Consider the following 22440-nt stretch of genomic DNA (forward strand, 5'->3'; position numbering starts at 1 on the left):
TCTTAAGATGAGAGATGCAGGAGACTGTGCAAACTGTAGAGTTCCACATCACAGGGGTGTCCCCACCACTCTGCCAGAAATGACAGATGTGCTAGTGTTAGGGCTGAATATGGGACAAAGGCCATGAATGACTGATGATAAAGAAATGAACTGAAAGACAATTTTTTCTCTTTCATTGCCCCCTCCCCACTGCAGCCATTGAAACACAGAGCACCAGCTCCGAGGAACTTGTCCCGAGCCCTCCTTCGCCACTTCCTCCTCCGCGTGTCTACAAGCCGTGCTTCGTCTGCCAGGACAAATCATCGGGGTACCACTATGGGGTCAGCGCCTGCGAGGGGTGTAAGGTGAGTGCTGCATGGTCCTTCATCACCTGCCCTTGGGAGGTGATGATACAGTACCAGAAATGGGTTGCTTTGCCCTCTGCGATGATCATAGTGTGATGTACAGTGTTGTGTTTGATGATTTCCCATTTCTTCCTTTGATCTCATTAGTTTAAAATCCAGAAACTTCTGCCAGTGACTGCTGGAGGCCAAATGTTCCAGGGCCTGCAGGGATACCCCTCCATCCCCCCATCCCACCCCTCACACAAAATAGTTCTTTTCAGGTAATAAGAGCCTTTGAAAGTCCTGAAGTGCCTCATTCTGTTTCTCTTGAAGACATGCTATCTAGTGTCTTTGTAGTTTTATTTTATTTTTAAATATGACTGACAATCCATTGAATCAACTGGCAGAAAATTCAAGGTTGAAATTGGAATTTATCTTCTTGCTGTTTCCTCAGCCCGGTGGCCTTTGAATTACAGTTTGATTTTCAGCCTGTAGAGACTTGCTACTGTGTGTGCCATAAATTCAGGGGGGCTCGACTTCAAATGCTAGCCTACTGAGTAGTGGACGTTGAACATGTGTCAGAAAGGAAATGGCTGCTTTGAATCAAGCTAGACAATTGTTATCAAGTCCAATAGGTTTAATTGAGTGAAAACACTTTTTTAAAAAAAAAAAAAGAGAGCAAAAAGACAAAGCATGACTTCACATGTGAATTCTGCTCGCCCATAGACAATTTCTCAACGGAAGTATGACTGTCTTGAGCCAGCCTTCCTTAGATATACAACTTACTTAAGTTCTTCCTGGAGAGTTGTTCGGAGCTGTTTATATCTAAATTGCATGATTCATTGGTAGTCGTAAACACATTGGATACTATTGCAGGTGCTCCCTGCCATTTGGATCTGACTTTTCGGAGTTAGCACTTACTGTCATGGTATGTATTGCTTAGGCCCTAATGCATGGCAAATCATGCCAAAATTGAATGGTGTAAAACAACCTTTTCTTTACTGTAAGACACTCTGCGTCAGTTCTTTAGATCAGGCATCCTTTTATGGCTTTCTGGTCTTCGTTCTACTCCACTGTCTCCAGTTAGTTCCCCTGGGAGTGCTGCCTGTTACTTGGGGGGAGGGGGCTGACCTCCTCCCAGTGGTCTCTTGTTCACTTTGGGCTGGTTTATTTACAGAGGAAAGGGTGCAAAGGAGCATCCATGAACAAAGATCTCCGGAGACCTGGACTTGCACATGACACACTGTCCCTTCTGCCACAATATATTATTTGAACCATGCTATAGGGTCAGTTCATGCTAAAGAAGCAGGATCAGAAACTCAACTCATTTTGTGATGGGGAGATCCCAAGCAGGGCAAAAGTGCCAGGTGATGATCAGCCAACCAGGCAGGAGGGGCCAATGTACTCAAACCCAGCAGTCTGAAGGCCACCAGGTCATACTTGATGAGGTTCTGGGTACCATGTCCTGCCAGGGATAGAACTTGGGTCCTTATCCATGCAGAGCTTATGCCCCTGACCTGACCACTGGCTTACTTTGAGGCTCCTAAACTCAACTTCTTTTTGTTTCTTTTTTGGATCAAACCCTGCCAGTGTTCAGGGCTTCCTCCTGCCTCTGTGCTCAGGAATCACTTCTGATGGTATGCAGGGACCATGTGTGGTACTAAGGATCATACTGGGGTTAGACACGTATAAGGAAAGGGTCTTAACTCCTGTATTATCTATACAGCCTATGAACTAAACTTAATGCATAGAACTGCCAAGTCACATTGTAAGGGATGAGAATACAGGACAAGGAAATTTGATTATTCTGTTTTCAGTCTCCCATATGCCTTATTTCCTGCGTAGGAACACAAAATAGATAGGGACCCCAACTTTACCCCTGGTAACTTTTATTCATTGTCATAGATACTTCAAGATGTTTGTTTAACCAAAGCATAAATGGTCTCTCAACCCCCTCAAGTAGTCACATGCGTTTTCCCTTTTACTTATTTATTTTGGTTTGTGGGCCATACCCAGCCATGCTTAAGGATTATTCCTTACTCAGGAGTGCTCAGGAATCACTCCCAGTGGTGCTCAAGGGACCATATGGGAAACCAGGGATTGGAACTAGGTCAGTCATGCGCAAGGCATATCCTTCACCCACTGTACTATTTCTGACCCATTTTTCTTCTTTTCAAAACATGGGAATAAATATGTTCTTTTTCACGAGAAGGCCAGTTAGGGAAATTCCTGAAAGTCTTGGAAATGTCTTTTTGCCTCAGCACTGACGTTGCTTGTTTTCAAGGAATGTCCTTTTCTTCAGGGCCTTCACAGAGACCATTAGGAAGGTCAGCCTGGCAAGCAGGCAACAGCCCACTAGAAGCAACACATCCTTTCATCCCATTATTGCTTCTCTTTGCTGTGTCTCCTGAAATTTAGTCTGAGATATGGGAAGTTCCTCCTGAAATATCCATTCACTTTGTCCATTTGTTGTACAATGTATTAAATAAATGAATCAAGATTTTTATCAAAATAATCTTGGCACTGCTGCCCAGTGATCTCTCTGCCCACACAGTTTTCTTAACATTTTTGTTTTTATTTTGGGGCCACGGACTGGAGCAATAGCACCCCAGGTAGGGCATTTGCCTTGCACATGGCTGTCCCGGGTTCAATTCCTCCATCCCTCTTGGAGAGCCTGGCAAGTTATTGAGAGTGTCCCACCTGCACGTCAGAGCCTGGGAAGCTCCCCATGTCGTATTCGATATGCCAAAAACAGTAACAACAAGTCTCACAATGGAGACGTTACTGGTGCCCGCTCGAGCAAATCAATGAACAACGGGAGGATGCTATTCATTTTGAAAGTTAAATGAAAGGACACTCGTTCATTTCTGACAACTTTTAAGTCATCTCATGTTCGGAAATCTTAATGAGGTGATGTTGTAACTCAGCCTACCTGCTCCCATTATGTTCTGGGAAAAGAAATGATCTGGCGTGTCTCTTCTCGTGGCAGATTCCAGATCCTCCATATTCAGCTGTTTCACAATCTGCACAGTACAAACTGTTTTAATCAGCTCTTAGCCTGCTACTTCCCTGACCTTTTGTTTTACTCTGGGATTCTGACTCCTTTTAGGAAAAACCCCAACAAAAACAGAACCCATACAAGCACAAGCCACTTTGATAAACTCAGTCAAGAGGCCCAGAGTCATGTTCTGGAATGTCTTATTAACAAACCTTAAGCCCAGTGAGGCCAGAGGGGCTCAATCTGAGAATATTTGTAGTGTGGATGAGCCCATCCAAGCAGGGACTGACTGCTTTTCCTTCTAGTTCTTGGGGAAAAAACTAGCCTGCATTTTGCTTACTTAGAGAAACAATGGAATGAACAGAACAGAAAACACAAAAAGGCAAACGTTCTGGTATATCATCCAAAGAAAAGAAAAATAACTTAAAAAATGTAACTTTAGCTTTTGTTTGATTTTTAAAGATTTATCCATACAATGCAGCATTTGGGGGTACCAGAAACAGGAAAATTAAAACAACCATTGTTAAATATGAGAGGGAAAAACAAGCAAACAAACCAACACTGTTGAACTTATTTTTCCTATGAGTCCATTGGGTCTTTGAGCAGCGTGGGTTCAGGGCTCTGATTTCCTTTTCAGAAGGACATGTCTCACACAGAGTTGGCTCTGTCCATAGGCTAGTTTCCATTTCTGGGGAATCAACCAACTGTGTCTCTTCATGAAATTGAGCATCCACTGTTGGTTGAACACATGATATAAAACCTTGGATAGAAAAAAGTCTATGTATTTGTGCCAAGAAAATCTGTGGTATTCTAGGGATAGCTGTATATGAGTGCATCCTTTTGTTGTAGTTTATGTTGTGTGCTGGATTTGACCTGCTTTTTATTTTATCCTATTTGGGGCTGGAGTAGGGCAAGAGGGCCATACCCAGAGTTCTGTGGGTCATTCCTGGCAATGTCAGGGGACAGGGCTTTGCCAGGAAGCAAACCCAAGGAGCATATGAAGGAAGCCACTTCCCTGTCCTTTTTTTCATACTCTTGTGTCAGGAATGAATCCAGGGCTTCATACACAGGAGAAATGCAATCTGCCACTAAGTTATATCCTTGACCTTAACCTGGAGATGTTCCTAGTGGTGCTCTGAGGGCCACGTGGTTCCAGGTATAGAAACAGAGCTGGGTCCATGCATAACAACTATTTTATCCACTGTACCACCTCACTGGCCCCTTAACCCACTTCTTAAATTTAAAAATCTTTCATGAGTAAACTTTAAATGACAGCTAGTTTTGTGCCATTGGTATAATGGGTATTGATTATTTCATCATTTATTGAATGTATCTCCTGTTGTTCAATTAGGCTGTTTCCAAAGTTTCTTGTAATTACTTAGTAGACAGCATTTAGGTGTATCATCTCTGTTACATTTCCTTAGAATACATTTAGTAGATTTTAAAATCAACCACTTTGTACATTTTTTAGGTTCTTCATATAAAAAGCCCAAAATGCCCTTCAAAAAAGGTATATCAACTAGTCTATAAAAAGGAAAAGCTTATTGGAGACCATTTGGAATTAACTCCCTGTGATAATTAGACAATAAATCAAGAAATAACTTTTTTTCTGGAATTCTGCCTGTAATTTGGCTGCTTGAAGTGGGTGCCATGCACAATGCATTTTGGATTAATGGGATTCCTTGGTTGATCAAAATAAACAAGTTCATCCTTAGACTGAGAGATCATTCCTATGGTCTGGAGACTTTTTCTCTGAAGTCAAACTCCTAAGTAAAATATTGTTTGTACTTATATTTTGGGGGCCACACCCAGCCCTACTCAGGGTTTACTCATGCCTCTGAGTTCAGGAATCATTCCTGATGGGGCTTGGGGACCTTGTGTTGTGTTGGGGAATCAGTCCTGGGTCTGCTGCATGCAAGGCAAGCACCTTAACCTCTGTGTTATCTCTCAAGCCCCACTTGGTTTGTATCTTTAAGAAGCAGTGTCTGGGTCAGAGGGATAATACAGGGATTAAGGCTTTTCCTCTCATCATAGTGACCCTGATTTGAATTCCTGGTACCACATATGGTCTCCCAAGCACAGCTGGGGAACACTTCTGAGCATAGAACCAGGAATAGATCCTCACCATATTGGCTATGTATCCAAAGCACTGTTGCACTGTAGCACTGTTGTCCCATTGTTCATCAATTTGCTCCAGTGGGCACCAGTAACATCTCCATTGTGAGACTTGTTGTTATTGTTTTGGCATATGTAATATGCCATGGGGAGTTGCCAGGCTCTGCTGTGTGGACAGAATACTCTCAGTAGTTTGCCGGGCTCACCTAGAGGGATGGAGGAACTGAACCCGGGTTGGCCGCATGCAAGGCAAACACCCTACCACTGTGCTATTGCTCCAGCCCATGGATCCAAAGCAAATAAAATAATGCTTAAGGTGATCTCTGCCTCCTTCTTTGGGAGGAGAGAATTTTGTGTCTTCCAAGAGATCAGGTGGTAGTCTCAGACTTGAATGAGCAGGTGGGACATTCTAGGAATGTTCGCTGCCTCCCGTGTTGCTGCAGCATCACCATGGAAGCAAAGCTACTGGGCACACGAGGTGGGTACCATCATAAGGGATTTCCATAAGGGAGCAAGGGGTCGGGGTTGGCAGGAAAAAAAAGGTCCACAAAATGAACATGTAGTGTGGTTAGCCAAGAAGGTTTTACAATATACATAAATAAAGCAGATCGTCACATGTTTAAGAAACAGTCTTGTTGCTCAGAGATAGAATTGAGGCCCACTTTTGACCTCCAGCATATTGTGCATCTTCATTTTTGGCAGCTTTCAAAGAGTCCAGAGTGATACTACCATGCTTTGAATCCTAAGCCATCACCTGTTAGCTTTATGACAAGTATCTTTAATTCCCTCTATTCTCCGATGGAAAAATAGAGATTATATAGCCTATATCATAGTATTACTATGGGCATAAAATGAGTTGTTAAAAAGCATACAGAATAATATCTAGTACATAATATGTATGCGTGTATGTGCTTAGTTATTGTTTGCATTAACTTACTAAAGTGATTTATGTACACATTGATGCAATGTCAGCTATAATCCTAATTTTTTTGGCAGTGTTCTTACTGCAGTTCTCCATTCCTTTATACCAAAATAAACACTGTCTCTTTTTTCCAAGACTTAGGGTAAGACCCAGTCACAGTATGGAGCCTCCCCTGATTAACCTTAGTATAGGAGTTGGCTAATTATCTTTATTAAGAGCCAGACAGCAAATATTTCAGTCTTTGAGGGCCATCTGGTCTCCCTCACAACTACTCAAATCTGCCCCGTGACTTGAAAGCAGTCTTAAACATTCTATCAAAGGTGGGGCTGGATCTGGCTAGGTTCCAATAAAACTTTATTTACAAAAAAAAAAATCAGGGTACCAGGCTTTACCTTTACCCTATAGTCTCCTGATCTCTGCCCTAGTACAGAATAATGTTTCCCTTCTCACAATTTATGAAACTCAATAGATGATGACCCAAAAACCCCAGTGCTACAGGTGGCAGGCCCAGCAGGTTTGGATGGACTCTAGACTTGGGATTCTTGCTTTGTCTTTGTGCTCCAGAATTGCTGTCACACTTGTTCAGGACTCCATGGCTTAGTGACCTGAAGGCCACCCTCCCAGATTCAGATTCCTCTACCTCTTCATTCACTTTCACTTCCTGTTTCCTGATCATCTAAAGTGAGAGAAAGGAGCGGTTTCCTTTGAAGTAAGCTACTTGCCTCGGAGCTTGATCCTGCTTTGGAGATGTTTATAGAGCATATTTTCTGAGCTCCATATCAGGATCTTATTTAACTAATTACCCTATGCTTACTAACTTCAAATAGTATACCGTTATTATTTGCTACAGTTCAGCACGGAACTCAGTGCTTGGGTTGGTGTGGTTTGGGCCAGGTGGTTTAGCAATGGCCACACTTCATATGAGCGGTACCTGGAAAAGCATCTGGAACAACCTGGTCCCTTGTGTACTCCTCATCTGTTAGCCTGGCAGGACTTGTTTGCCTTTCTAGCAGTCAGATAAAGACACGCACTGAGGGGTCATCCTCTGGTCCTGTCACATTTGTGGCTGTCCCATTAGCCAATCCAGTTAGTAGTCAAGTCTAGATTCAGTGGGTAGAGAAATGAAACCACCTCTTAAGGGGGAAAGTGACAGAGTCCCCTTGCAGTAAACCAAGGGTACCTGAGCTGTCATTTGATTCTATACTCTCTCTATTGAACCCTGATTTTATGTGGACATTCTCTCTGCCCCCTATACTCACCACTCTATCATCCTTCAGGGTATATTTATTAATTTTCTTCTAAGATTTAATAGTGCACACAGCTGTCAGATTCCTACTAAAACTTACTATCTGGAACAAGGATCGGACAATAGACTAACTATACAAAGCTGGTAGAAAATGAGTAAAAGGATCTGATAGAAAAATAACTGACTGATAATCTTGTATGGGAGATCAGGTGAGATCCCATAGCTATGGAGGACAGAGTTGAGTCAATAGTAGGGAAAGTGTTTTAGATCAGAGGCATAACACTTGGATTTGGAGGCATTTCTTCCTCTGTCTTCACTGCATCCAATCATTTCTTCAGACCTCAACAAATCTACAAAATAAAAGTAAGTCCGCAAGTTTAGGTCCAGGGCTAAGTCAAATTCAAGCACTAAAGCCAGCATTGATCTTTTGTCTGGGGTAGGTGGCTTCAGTGAATCAGAGATCTCCAGGGTCTGCAAGTCCAAGAGTGAATCTGGGGAAAAGGAAAACTTCCCCATGGCATACTTTCTCTACAACAGGTATCTAGGCACTTTATATACCCACATCATTTTATTCTTATTTTATTTTATTCTTTTTTTAAAAAAAATTGCTTCACCATGAGGTACAGTAACAAAACTTTCATGTTTGAGCTTCTATCATACAGTCATCAAACACCCATCCCTTCACCAGAGCACATTTTCTACCACCAACATCCCCAGTATCCACTCCCACTCCAATTCCACTCCTCCCCTGCCTGTGTTGTAAAAATTTGCACAATACTCTCTTTCTCTACTTTAGTTACCTTCGATATTTCGAGATCAGTCCCACCATCACTCATACCTGCCGCAAATGCAATGCTAGACCATGTGTTTTGTATTGCTTGTTATGGATACAATATAAGTGTTGTGGGGGCATGCTCTAGGAATTCTAAAATTTTAATAATTTGGGTCTGAAGAGATCGCTGCAGCAAAGGGCTCGGGTCCAAGATTCGTTTGTGTGTCTCTGGATCATGGCCGTGTGGGAGACAGTGTTAAGTAGACAGTGGCCGGATGTGGCGCCACCTCAGAGTCCCATCGGGGTGTGGAGAAGAAGAAGGGCCCACTCCTCCCCTGTCCCGTGATGCCTGGCGTTTGCTGCCACTGCCACTCATACCTGGAGCTTGTAGCTGACTTCTAGAAAATGGAGGCCACTGGGGCTCCTAGAGGGCAGGCCAAGAGATGGCACCTGCCCCCATCAGGAGTAGCCCAGTGGAAACGGCCTATTGCAAAGTCTAGGGCCATCTCTGCAGCCAGTTGCTCCAGCCTGAGATTTGTTTGTGTGTCCTTTATTTTATTCTTAAGCAGCTCCAAGGTTAGGTCCCTGAATCTCCACTTCATAGATGAGGCACCTGGAGTTCAAAGAGGTTCAAGAATTTGGCCAGAGTCACACCGATACACATTTTTCCAGGGCTAGGATGGATGTCCTATGCCCCTTGCTAATACCCTACAGCCCTAGGCGCCTTGAGACAGAATATAGGAGACCCTGGGGTGTTACTGGAGACTGCACAGGGGCACCAAACTGAAAACATACTTGTGGGAACACTTTCAACAATAACCCTACTGTCTCAACCATTCCATGAAAAAAAGGATATATATATATTTTTTTGGCCATGAAATGTAAAAGATAGAAGAGCTTTCAAGGCGGTCTTTCCCAAGAAGAGACAGTTCTCAATAGACACTCTCCAGCAGTGCTGGGCCCTGGCTTTTTCTGCTTGGAAACTTCCCGTCCACAGGCCAGCATTGGGGAGGCATGGCCGGGACTTGGAGGTCCCCCGGGTGAGGCCTGGCGCAGTCATGGTGGCGCGGTTTCTGCACCAGGGTGCAGAGGAAATGCTCGCTCCAGGTCACGCTGCAGCTTTCTATTTAAAGCGACCTTCAGGAGTTCCAGCTCCTCAAGCCCCCTCCGTCCCTCAGGACTCATTTTGTCCATTTTTCTCAAATGCTTTTTTTTGTATTTCTTGCTTCTGAAGAAGGGAGGCCCTCCTTCCATCCCTGACAGTGTGGAGTGTCGGTACTGTTTTTTGTTTTTGTTTTTGTTTTTTTTTCCTGGCAGCCAGCAAGTACTATGTGCAGTGACAGAAAGTTTTGCAATTGGAAAGATGGATGCCTGCACTTAATTTTAGAATTTCTATTAGATACTGTAAATGTGCTTGGTGATTTTATTTGAACGAGTCCATTTAAAGTGACATTGTTTTGATGTTGTGTTTTTTTTTAATTGACATGATTAAACACTAGCATTATACTCTGGAGAATATTTTTGATTCTGTTTTTCCTAAGGGTTGCATCTTTCTAGGGGTGCAGTATGGAGCCCTGAGAACATACTAAAGACAGTTACAAATGCAGAATAGTCTTTAGGCTAAGGAACATGAAGCCTGCCATCAAATTCATTATGGTCATCTCTAGGCCACACAGAATAAGTTCCCATGTTCCCATCACAGTCTCAGTCATCCTTATTAAAATCAGACACCACAGCTTCAGAGAATATAACATTGGGTAAGGAACTTTGAATGCAGCTGACCGAGGTTCAGTCCTTGATATCTGAGGTACCACCAGGAGTGATTTTTTTTTATCATTTTTTTTATTAGTGAAACACCATGAAGTACACTTATAGACTTATAAATTTTTGTGCTTGGGTTTCAGTTATACAATGATCAAGTACCCATCCCTCCACCAGTGCACATCCTCCCCCACCACGGGTCCTAGCATCCCTCCCACCCCCCATCCCCCCCCCCCCGTCCCACCCTGCCGCTGTGGTAGGGCATTCCTCCCTGTTCTCTCTCTCTTCTTTTGGGTACTGTGTTTTGCCAGAGAGGCATTGAGTGGCAGTCATGTTTGGTCTATAGACCACTTTTAGCATGTCTCTCCCACCCTGGGAGGATCTTCACAACACCCTTTATTTGGTGCTCTCTTCTCTATCTGAGCTTACCAGAAGTGATTTTTGAGCACTGAGTCTGGAGTAAGTTCTGAACACTGCCAGGTGTGACCCCCAAGAGCAAAATTCATAAATAAATATAAAATCAACCACCAATAAAGAAGATAGTTTCAAATTTGTTTTTGTTTCTTTGGGGGTCATAACCAGTGGTGCTCAAGGCTTACTCCAGACCCTTCCATCAAGGATCACTCCTTATGATGCTGGGGGACCACGTGGGGTGCCAGGGATTGACTTTGTCACTGACTGCCCACCTCCTTTTAAAAATACCTTTTGAGGGCCTGGAGTGATAGCACAGTGGGTAGGGCGTTTGCCTTGCATGCGGCCGACCCTGGTTTGATTCCTAGCATCCCATATGGTCCCCAGCACCGCGAGGAGTGATTTCTGAGTGCATGAGCCAGGAGTAACCTCTGTGCATCCCTGGGTGTGACCCAAAAAGCAAAACATACAAAAAAACATAAAAACACCTTTCGAGATAGGCGTTAGATATAGAAATCCAGGGATTTTATAGTGTTGGGTCCCAGTGTCTCCAAAGTCCATAGAACAGTGCTTTTTCAGTCAATAGGTACTTGGTGTTTATTGAGTGAATGTCACAGACAGGAAGCCCCAGATCCTTCTAGCATTTTCAGGGAAGCCTTGCTAGAAGTAGTCATTTTATTGATGTGTCTCTTCTGGAGGTGGAAGGGCAGAGGAGTGTCTCTGGTGAAAGTTGAAGGCGAGACCAGAAAGCAAGGGGATTTGATATCACTTAGGAAGAATGTGGGAAATGAAAATATCCCCTTTTATGAACATTCAATTTACACAACCCTGTACAAGCAACAGGGGATTTGCCAGGCACTTGTGCTCAAAGACCTCACCATTTACTGTTTCCTCAGAAAAGCCTTCTTTGGAGTCTGCAGGTTAGGTCTCCTTTTATGATTTCTGCATTTCTCATTTAATATCTTTACACAATTGCAATTAACATTATTTATGCTTGTGTTTGTGATCAGGCTTTTTAATTCTATGTTTGTCAGATTTGGAACTACAGAAGGTCAAGTCTGGTCTTTCCTCACAGTTTTATTACATAAGCCCAGAGCTCTGCGCATAGTAGGACGTGGTGCAGAATTCTATTCAGTGAACAAAGTTTAACTGGTAATTTAACTATGCATACTAATTGATAGTTATAAATGACACATATACAGCAGATATAGTCAGTGGCAATGTTTAGTGTAATTTTGTGTTTCATTTAACTATATAAGGAATTGCATCTGATTAGATAAGGTTTGTTATGAAACATTTGTGTAAACAAATGTGAAATTTTATAAGCAAGACAGATCTTTGGTAGCTAATGTCAGTGGTCTTAGTAATTTCCACCTTTCAGCTCAGAGTTAGTCTTTCAAGGAAAAAAAAAACAAGTGTTCTCTTTGATAGAACCTTTACGCAAACTCTTAACAACCAGCAACTGAAAGGATATATATATATATCCTTTATATATATATATATATTTAAGAATACTCTCATTTATTAGTGCTTTCATAATAGAGAGTAAAAACCTGCACCTCTAGAACCTGCTTCCATGTCTTTAAACACTGCCACAGCTAAAACGTAAATCCCATTCAGTATTAGACATAGTCCAGGTTCAATCCCTGGTACCACAGATGGTCCCCTGAGCACCTCTAGGAGTGATTCTTAAGCAGAGTCAGGAGTAACTCTTCAGCACTGCTGGATGTCGCCTAACTGCCCCTCTTCAATGATTTTTAATGGAAAAAAAATTTAGAATAGCCTCATTTGCATTTTGTTACACAAGCCACAGACAAGTCTATAATTTTTTTAGTAAAGGTTTGCTTTTGTATTCTGGTTAAGACACAATTCCTAGATTCATAGTTAATCTGTTGACTTGAAAGTGACTTACTTTCTAAGAGGTTCCATGTATCTTTTCATTACCTTTTAGTTAATGAAAAAAATAATTACTAAAGATCAACTTTCTATTTTCTAGTTTAAAGTAAATCAAGAGTGGGGGAAGCAATCGAAGTTGCCTTTGCCAGATTTCCTGGAACTATCATTTCAAAATGAATTGTGACGGTATAGTGCATTTATACCAAAACAAAACAAAATGTCTTTCACCCCCCTAAAGAAAGAAAGTAGGCTCTTGTAATTCCGTGAGAATAATCTAAATTTTGACTGGATATCATTTCTTGGTAAATAAAAGTGACACTATTATAGATACTGATTTACTTACGTGTGGAAGGTGAGGGTTTCAGCCTTCACTTTTACACCTTATAGGAGGGAGGTACAATGGATAGTTTTCCGTTCGATGTTTTCTTCTAAGTAAACTCTTGGATAGAAGCAATAAGAAATGAATTTGATCAGGACCTTCCCTTCCCTTCTCTCCCCTCCCCCTCTCCTCCCCTTCCCTACCCTGCCCCTCTAGTTCCCTCCCTTGATGTTTTCGAACTTCCTTTTCTTTTATCTCTTTTTCTTTTCTTGTCTTATTGTCTTTCCCTTCCCTTTTCCTTCCTCCCTCCCTTTTCCTTCCTCCCTCCCTTTTCCTTCCTCCCTCCCTTTTCCTTCCTCCCTCCCTTTTCCTTCCTCCCTTTTCCTCCCTCCCTCCCTTCCTTCCTTCCTTCCTTCCTTCCTTCCTTCCTTCCTTCCTTCCTTCCTTCCTTCCTTCCTTCCTTCCTTTCTGTTTTTACTTTACACCAGGCTGTGCTCAGGACTTACTCCTAGCTCTTTACTCAGAAATCACTCCTAGTCATGTTCTGGGAACCATATATGGATTGAACCAGATATTCACCTCAGGTCAGCTTCGAACCTGGGGTCGACTGCATGCAAGGCAAGCACCCTACCTGCTTTACTGTCATTTTCTGAGGGCTGGCAGTGAGCCCCAGGTGTTTCCTCTCAGAATGGTGTCTTTCTCCCATCTTCTTACCCCTGTGAAACCACAGGAAGAAGAAAAACAGCTTGCTTTAATCTTTCCTTTGTTCTAAAACATTTTCACACCTGATATTACATTAGACTGAGCATAGCTCAGGTGAATAAAAACAATATTCTTCAAGGGGCAGAGAGAAAATCTTCCTCTACCCACCTGAATCCTACCCCTCTGACTGGTCAAATAAACAAATTCACATCAGATATATTAGTGGGGGGAAAGAACAGATTGAATTCGTATGTTTGGAGAATCTATGAGGATGTTCATTTTGGAATCAGTGGGGTAAAATGTGGGTTTATCCCCTGAGCTAAGGAATGGCACAGAAGCCCAGGAGTTTTGAGGTGAGAGATGGAGGACTCATGAGGAGGAGTGACTCCTGATGAAAAACATATTGTCCTGCAAGTAGCTGTGTTCCCTCCATGTAGATCAGGCTCTCTGAGAGAAAGTTTATTTCTGTAAAAATCCTAATTCTGGGTGCTACCCTCAATTTTCATCCTTCTAGGTCATTAAGGAAACTCATCTTAGTTACGTTTCTCATTTTAGGAAGCTTGTCTGAACTAGGGAAGGCCTTTAGCTTGCATTCCAAAATGAAAAATGTCATATACAGACCTTCTTTCCCATGCTGCAGTTTTAGGCATGTATTTCTCACTGGCACCTTTCTCCTTCCACACAATGATGAGAAAGTCATGAGGCTGAGGACAGAACTCAGTATAGAAAAACATCTTACAAGTGTGAGGTTTTGAGTTCAATGTCCATCCACCACAGGCCTCCATACTCAAGAAAAAGAAAAGTGAGATAAATCAGTCTCATTTTAATATTACAGCTTGGCATCACCGATGCCTTAGCTTATTGTATTCTAACTGCTGGAAGAGGAATTGGGCTGAAAGAACACAATTTCTTAAAAACTAGGACCTGGCTTGGCATACATCAGTGGCAAAAACCAGTTATACTGCCTAAATAAATGGCGTGGGATATAGTTGATCCTGATGGTCTGGTATAATGGAAAGAAACTGTGAACTTGGTGGAGAGCCAGCCAGCTTCTGCCTTTAGCTTTTTCCTTTGCTCCTCATAACAATTAGAGAAGTAGCATGGTTTTTTTTTGTCTTTTTTTCTATCTACTTCACAGATGAGAAAATGAAGCGTTCGCAGGACTGTCTTACCAGGCAGCCCTTCATTTCTAATCTAATTCTCCTACTCAAATGGTTACTGTGGAAACCACCTTGGATGCATCTCTTGTGCTTCATTTTCCCTGGAATCTTATCAAACTCTTTTCAAAGTCTATCATTTCAAGCATCTCCGTCTTGCTTGTGGATTCTGTTTTGACATTCTGAGAGCTTGCAAAGGCATTACCCATTCAAGTGAGACCTTTAGCAGGGGTTAGATTCCAACATCAACTCACAAGGCAAAAGTCACATGGAGCCAGAGTGACCCCCGAAATTCCCACCGGACAGCAAAGTGCTCTAGACCAACACATGTCTCTCATTAAGACCTCCAGAGCCCATTCTTCCTCCAGCTTTGGAAACAGATTGCTGTGCCCTCGCTGGCGCACCAGCTGAAATCATTATTTTCAAAAAATATGTGCCCTTGAGTACCAGCACCATGCAAACAACAATGCACAGACTGTGAAGTCACTCTGCTCTCTAGATATGAACTTGTTACTAAGTTTCTCCTGCCATAATAGTTTCTTGGGGACTGGAATTTTTCTTGTGCCTTTTATGAACTGACTTTTCTTTTTTAAGTCCCCTCCCTGCCCCTCCCCAGTATTTTTCCACTTCAGACAGACAGTTCAATGTGTCATATGAATAAGCAGTGCCAGAAGGTGGGGGAGGGGGGATCGAGGAATTTAGTTGTGTGGACCCTAGAACTCATCTGGGGAGTTGTGGGGAGGGGAAGGGCCGGGGAATCTGGAAAGGGGAAGAAAAATCTGTGCTCATCTCCCCTTGGCACAATGCTGGCATTGTCCCTGGTGAAGAGGAAAAGCTGGGGGTACTGGCAGACTGGCCCCATTAGAGCCTTGTTTCTTGTTCCATCCTGAAAGGATGACATTCCTTTGGTAGGAACGTCCTGCCCGGATTTCTGGCACCAGTTCTGTGACCAGCACAATCGCCTGGGGCATTTGTGTTTGACTTGGTTTTGTTTCATTCCAAAAGCAGCGAAGTGCAGGCTGCAGAAGTGTGTGCAGCAGAACTGTTTTTATAAAGCGAGTCATCAGGCTTGCCCGTGCCATCAAGGTGGCCCGTCTGCCAGACTGTCTGCTTCCAGCTCACTACCATTCAGCCTGAGAAACACATACAGCTCATTGCAGTGAGGAACTTGTTCACAAGTGTTCCTGAGGTGGCCCTGGGAATTCTAACAAGGGCTCCTACCTCTCTCCCAGGATTGCATGTAATGCTTCATTTATAGCAGAGTGGGTGGATTTGCAAAGTAAATATTCTAATAAGGAAAAGCAAAATCTTCAGTGACCCTCTCAGTTCTGCTTCTATGGAGGTTTATTCCCTCCCCCCACCTTCCATCCTGGAAAAAAATACATATATAAAATCCTTTATATTGGCTACAGCTCTGAACTGGGGCATGGAAAATGTACTTTTTGGGTTTTGTGAGCCTGAAAATAATGAGCGATAGAAAACCCTGAGGTAGGTTAGTGAGGGGCGAGAATCCTTTGGTTTCACAAAGAGTTTTTATTCTTAAACAAATCTGGCAATGCTAGAATGATCAGGCAATGAAAGTTCTCTCTGCTTTAGCAACTGAAAATAGCATTCAAAGCATACAACACCACCATTCATGCGGGTCGGGGAAAGTCCCCCCAAATCATGAAAATTATCCTTATTAGTCAGGCCTGCCAGGGATCTTCTTACCACTCCAGGGGGACAAGAGAATTTTAGTTCCCAGCACACTTCTGTGTGTGAAACTCTAATTACAGATGAGCTCTGCTATAGGCTGGGACTTGGGGAGTATGGCCCTACTTTTAGCCAAGAAATCCTCTTGAAAGCTTTTGGCTACTTTAGATTACTCCTCATAAGCAGAAAAGAGTTGTTTTAAAATCATAGATTTTGGAGAAGGTATTAGATAGTGTCAGTGTCCAGAGGTAGTTTTTGCTGTATGAACTGGCCCTTCAACTGCTTGGTACCACAAAGAATTAGTCTTCAACAAGATGGCTCTTGACACCATCTATTCTTTTTTGTTTGCTGGTTTGTTTATTTGTTTTGTTTGGGGGCTACATCCAGCAATGCTCAAGGGTTACTTTGATGCTGCACTCAAGAACTGCTCCTGGTGGTGCTTGCGGGACCATATGGGATGCCTTAGATTGAACTCAGGTTGGCTGTGTGCAAGGCAAATGACCAACTGTCTATACTATTGCTCCAACCCCCTTGACATCATCTATTCTATTTGAATGTCGAGTATATTATGTTTATGATTTGATGATAAAGTGCTTTACTTGCATTCGGTATATTTTGCAGTTATAATTTTGAGAAGGACAACTGGCAGTAAAATGACAGTGGTGGAGAATCTGGGGCACTTTGGATGTGCTGGGTTGCAGTAACTGTCCATCAAGTATTGTAACTATATTTTTTAAACTACTCCAAAAAATTATCAGTTCAATGCCAGAAATGATGGGTAAGAGAATTAGAAATTTAGTTTGCTCTTTCTGGTTGTTTCCACTATGGAATTAAATGTCAGATTCCTGATCTACTTGTGTTTTGGTCTAAAATTGTTATTTCCTACTGTAAGAGTAAAGTGAGAAATATGTCCTATTTAAGTGGCCTTTTGGTGCCATTTCTACCTGATGACCCCAAATTTGAGTACTGTGAGCATATTATACATAAATATAATGATTATAATGATTTTTTCTGTAAATAGAAGACAGAATGCAGATAGAAACTGCAAAAAATTATAAATTACATAACACAGCTTAAGTGGTCTTTCACCACTGAATCTACCTGTTTTAAACACAAACTCATACCAAAGTCATTTCTTTGCTTTGTGCACATGTGGGGAGTTTTCTCTGAGTTTATACAAGATTGATTTTGGACCTGGTGCTTAAGAATTTTAAAAGAATATCTTTGAATTTGTGTGTCTAATTAGTATCATGGATTCCTTTACAATAGGTGCCTCTTTCCTCCAGCCTGTCCTTTATGAACCCTGGGTCTGAGATATGCTGTTCCTGTTTACTGTAGGGTGCGCTAATAGAAACAAGAGCGTTGGAGGGAGATATTAGTGACCTCTCTGGGATTCATCTTTGCCTGTGTTATGTCTTGGTCAGTCATCATCAGTTATTCTAGCCATGCCCACCTAACAGATGGCATGAAGATAGGTTATGCTTAAGGATGTTTAGTATTTAGTGTCCTGGTAACTCATTCTAAAATAATGAAGCTGAAATTCCTATAAGACCACAGCAAACAAGAATGAAAGTAGGTTATAAACCAGTGATTTAATCATTTTGGGGAGAAGGGAAATGAAGTCTTTGTGATTCTCACTGCTGCTGAAGGCAGCGCAAGGAGGGGCAGGTAACTCTGGTGTTACCTTGGTAAAACTTTTGTCCCCAGCATCAAAGTCCTTTTTACATACTTTCTGTTCCTTTCACTAAAAAGATATATATATATATTTTTTTTATTAGTTAAACACCATGAGGTACATTTATAGACTTACAAATTTTTGTGCTTGGGTTTCAGTTATACAATGATCAAGTACCCATCCCTCGACCAGTGTCCATTTTCCACCACCACGGGTCCCAGTATCCCTCCCACCCCCCATCTCCCCCATCCCACCCTGCCTCTGTGATAGGGCATTCCCTTTTCTTCTCTCTCTCTCTCTCTCTCTCTCTCTCTCTCTCTCTCTCTCCTTTTGGATTCTGTGGTTTGCAAGAGAGGCATTGAGTGGCAATCATGTTTGGTCTATAGTCTACTTTCAGCATGCTTCTCCCATCCTGGGAGGATCCTCCCAACACCCTTTATTTGGTGCTCCCTTCTCTATCTGAGCTTCCTTTTCCCCTAGCACGTGTGGCTGGCCTCCAAGTCATGGAGCAAAATTCCTGGTACTAATCTCGGCCACTCCTGGGTGTTAGTCTCCTATTTTGTTGCTTTATGTTCCTCAGATGAATGCAATCTTTCTGTGTCTATCCCGCTCTTTCTGACTCATTTCGCTTAACATGATACTTTCCATGTAGACACTCACAAGCTATTGACTAAAACACGTTTGACTGTTTGGGGAGGATAAAGGAGGTTCCCTAACGCTTCTCTAGAGACCCCTTTGGTACTCTGTCAGCTGGGCTTGATGCATTAGAGCCACGCCCAGAAGAACTGGGGGCCCACCAGGCCTCACCTACTGTTCCTCAGGGTACTGTGAAGTGCTGCAGATTGAACTCTAAGCATTGTACAGATAAGACCTGAGCCCCAGTCTTTTAGCTTGTTCCCCAAAGTAATTCTTATAGCCAGCAAGGTAGCATGGAATAAAGGCAGACCATAGTACCCTGCATCTAGGAAAGGGGAAAGAAGACTTAGTAAATGTGACTAATCTTAGAGTTCTTGGTGCTTTTGTCTCCATGTATAGTTGCATCCATATGCCATAAGAGAGGACATTTTCCCCCATCACTACTGAGTTCTGCCAGACACTGAGGGTTAATGTGAAAATCCTTGAGAAAACTGCTTTTACTTGTTTGTGCTGTCTGGTGTGTGTGTGTGTGAGTATGTGTGTGTGTGTTGTGCCTTCTATTAAAAATATTTGTTGTTCATTACTTTGAAGTTTGGTTGCTTTTTATTTTCCATTGCTTTTTGGCCACACCTAGTGATGCTCAAGGGTTACTCCTGGCTCTGCACTCAGGAATTCCTCCTGGCAGTGCTCAGGGGACCATATAAAATGCAGGAGATTGAACCAGGGTAAACCATTTACAAAGCAAAGGCCCTACTGCTATACTCTCACTCCAGCCCTTCATTTGGGTTTAAGTATAATAGATTTATAACGGGCTGGAGTGATAGCACAGCAGGTAGGGCGTTTGCCTTGCACGCAGCTGACCTGCCCGACCCGAGTTTGATTCCTCTGCCCTTCTTGGATAGCTCAGCAAGCTACCAAGAATATCTCGCCCCGCACGGTAAAGCCTGGCAAACTACCCGTGACGTATTTGATATGCCAAACACAGTAACAAATCTCACAATGGAAACATTACTGGGCCCCCTCGAGCAAATCGATGAACAATGGGAGGATAGTGCTAGTGCTAGGTATATAACAGTATATTATTCGTTTCAGGTGTATAACATTACAATTGTGATGTTTGTTTACATTGTAAGCTAGTTTCCACTATATGTCTAGTTAACATCCAATACCATACAAAGTTACAAGAAAATATTTTTCTATGATGAGAACTTTTGATTTTGCCAACCTAGTAGTAGTCAGGGCTTACTCAGCCCTGCACTCAGTAACCACTCCTGACAGTGCTTAGGGGAACAAAAGGGATGCTGGGATAAACCACAGCCAGTCAAGTGCAAGACAAGTGCTTAAACCCCTATCTCTGTCTCTCCAGCCCTTGTCATAAGAACTTTCAGAATTTTTTTCTCTTAGCAGCTTTCAAACCTTCAGTATCATATGATTAACTCAAGTTGCCTCTCTGTCTTGTTACATCCCCATGACTTCATGATTCTATCCTTGGAAGTTTATAGCTTTTGACCCTTTTTGGCCATTTTGCCTACCCACCCCTTCTGCTTGCTGCAGTTGTCTCTTTTAAAAAATAGGCCTTCTCTGCCAAACATGTTTAGAAGTTCTTAGAAATATAGCCATAGGATAGATTTAGAAGAAAAAAAAATTTATGCCCCATCTAAAGTAGTCTCTGCGTGGATTTGTTCTTAACTTATCTCTCCTTTTACTTTTGTTAATCTCCTCTTTCTGGGGGAACACCCCCAGGGACACCCCCAGGGTAGAGGCATCTGCTATTTCTGGATTCTGTGAGTGAGCCAGTCCTGGCGTGCATGTGTCCTTTTTAAGAGCAGCCACTCTTTCTTCAGTGTGGCTGGTTGAGTCTTTATTGAAATGCATTTGCTGGCAGCCATCTCGACATGCCAGGATCCCCTATAGTGGAATTTTTTTTGGGCCATGTTTAATTTTTGATATAATTTTATTAATTACCTGCATATTCATTGATGGGCTGGAGCAATAGCACAGCGGTAGGGCGTTTGCCTTGCACGCAGCCAACATGGCCGACCCGAGTTCGATTCCTCCGCCCCTCTCGGAGAGCCTGGCAAGCTACCAAGAGTATCTCGCCCGCATGGCAGAGCCTGGCAAGCTACCCGTGATGTATTTGATATGCCAAACACAGTAACAACAAAGTCTCCAATGGAGACGTTACTGGGCCCGCTCGAGCAAATCGATGAACAACGGGAGGACAGTGATATTCATTGATGTTCTCTTCCATTGACAAATGGGTACCGTGAAAATAGGGTCTCTACAACATCTGTATTTTTGATCCCCCAAACAAAGCTTAACTTTATGTGGCCCTCAAACCGTGTTTGTTGAATGGATCTATTAAAAAGAAATTGGCTTAGAGCACATTTGTGCTCATGATTAGATCAGGTCTGAGCCATACCACTGGTGGAGGAGTAGATGGAGCAGATGTTGTTTGACAAAACATTGGCTGAGAATGTCCAGCAGATGGGAATGGAAGAACAGCAAGTCCACAATTTGTGTGTCTTTTTTGCTGAGGACGGTGATGGTGCATACCCAATCTGGTGCTCCAGGGAATGTGGTGCTGGAGATCAGACTCTGGGGTCCCTCTTGCAAAGCATGTGCTCCAGACCTTCCAACTGTCCTCCCAGCCAAGAATAGCAGTTTCAAGAGATGTAAATATTCACTTCATTTTATTTTGGGAGACATTTTTCTCAAAGCACTTGCAGTGTGCAGTGGTATCCACCCCATCTATCTTGCTATCTCATTCTGTCACCAATGCCTCATCACTCTTGGACTTAAAGTAGTTGATGCAAGGGCAACATTTGGGCTCTCAGTTTGCTACCTGATAAGATGGCTTGTTGGTATCTGCCAGGGATGGCTATTTTCTTATCAATTATTAAGGTCATTTCTTGGCCTCAAGTTGAACTGGTTTTGAATTTCCAATATTGGTCTTTCCCCATGTGTCATTTATACCAGTAAAGTAATAGGTGTCTTCTTTTCATTTTAAGATGATAAATTATATACCACCGAGTACCAGGTATACTGCAGCATATGAGGGCTTACCAAAATAGTATCTCGTTGCTATTTATACTAAATACATTATTAAATAAGTGAGAGTGAAATACTTTTTCAGGTTTTTTTTCTTTTTCAGGTTTTAACTTCTAAAATGAGTGTCAAGAAAAATTGAACAGCACTAAAATGACCCTTAATCTTCCAAACCATGTTTAATTTACCATTGCTACAAAAACAAAACATCACACACCCAAGAGAAATAAAACTTCCCTTGAGAGGAGGACAAACACCTGGCAGTATTCAAGGCTTACTTCTGGCTCTGTACTCAGCGATCACTCTTGGCCATACTCAGGGGAACATATGTGGTACTGGGGATCAAATGTGGTTCACTGCAGGTGAAGCAAGCACTTTCTCTATTGTACTAGACCCCCCGGACTCATAAAATTACCTCGCCCCCAATCTCCTATCCATCCCTTCCCTGATCCCATCATATTGTTAGTGGGACAGGAATTTAGACAGGGCAGTGCACTGCGGGGATGGTTTGTGTGTGCTGACAAGGACTTCAGTTAAGATGACTCAACATCTGCAATGTCTCAAAATATGGCCCGTGGAATCATTTGGAGGTATCCTCCACAATATGTCTGCACCTGTTGATCAAGTCGTTAGGTATAGCTTCTTAATGGGGCTTGGGCTTCTTCTGGCTTCTTGCTTGGTAATCTCTGGGCCATAAGCCTTAGTCCATGTTGGTTGAGAGAACCAAAAAGTAAAGTTTGTAGAAGGCAAGGAAGGAGCAGGTAGGA

General features: G+C 42.6%; 1 protein-coding gene across 2 annotated transcripts in view; it reads left to right on the forward strand.

Annotated features, from left to right (window-relative positions):
- RARB (retinoic acid receptor beta) overlaps positions 1-22440 on the forward strand; it is a 463175-nt gene that overhangs the window by 304073 nt on the left and 136662 nt on the right. For both annotated transcript variants that reach the window (XM_056129876.1, XM_056129877.1), the window contains exon 2: positions 196-344. In XM_056129876.1, coding sequence (XP_055985851.1) covers positions 196-344 — 149 coding nt within the window. The remainder of the gene's footprint in view (positions 1-195; positions 345-22440) is intronic.

This window comes from Sorex fumeus, unplaced genomic scaffold, assembly GCF_029834395.1.
Source record: "Sorex fumeus unplaced genomic scaffold, SorFum_2.1 ptg000072l, whole genome shotgun sequence".
Classification (NCBI taxonomy): domain Eukaryota; kingdom Metazoa; phylum Chordata; class Mammalia; order Eulipotyphla; family Soricidae; genus Sorex; species Sorex fumeus.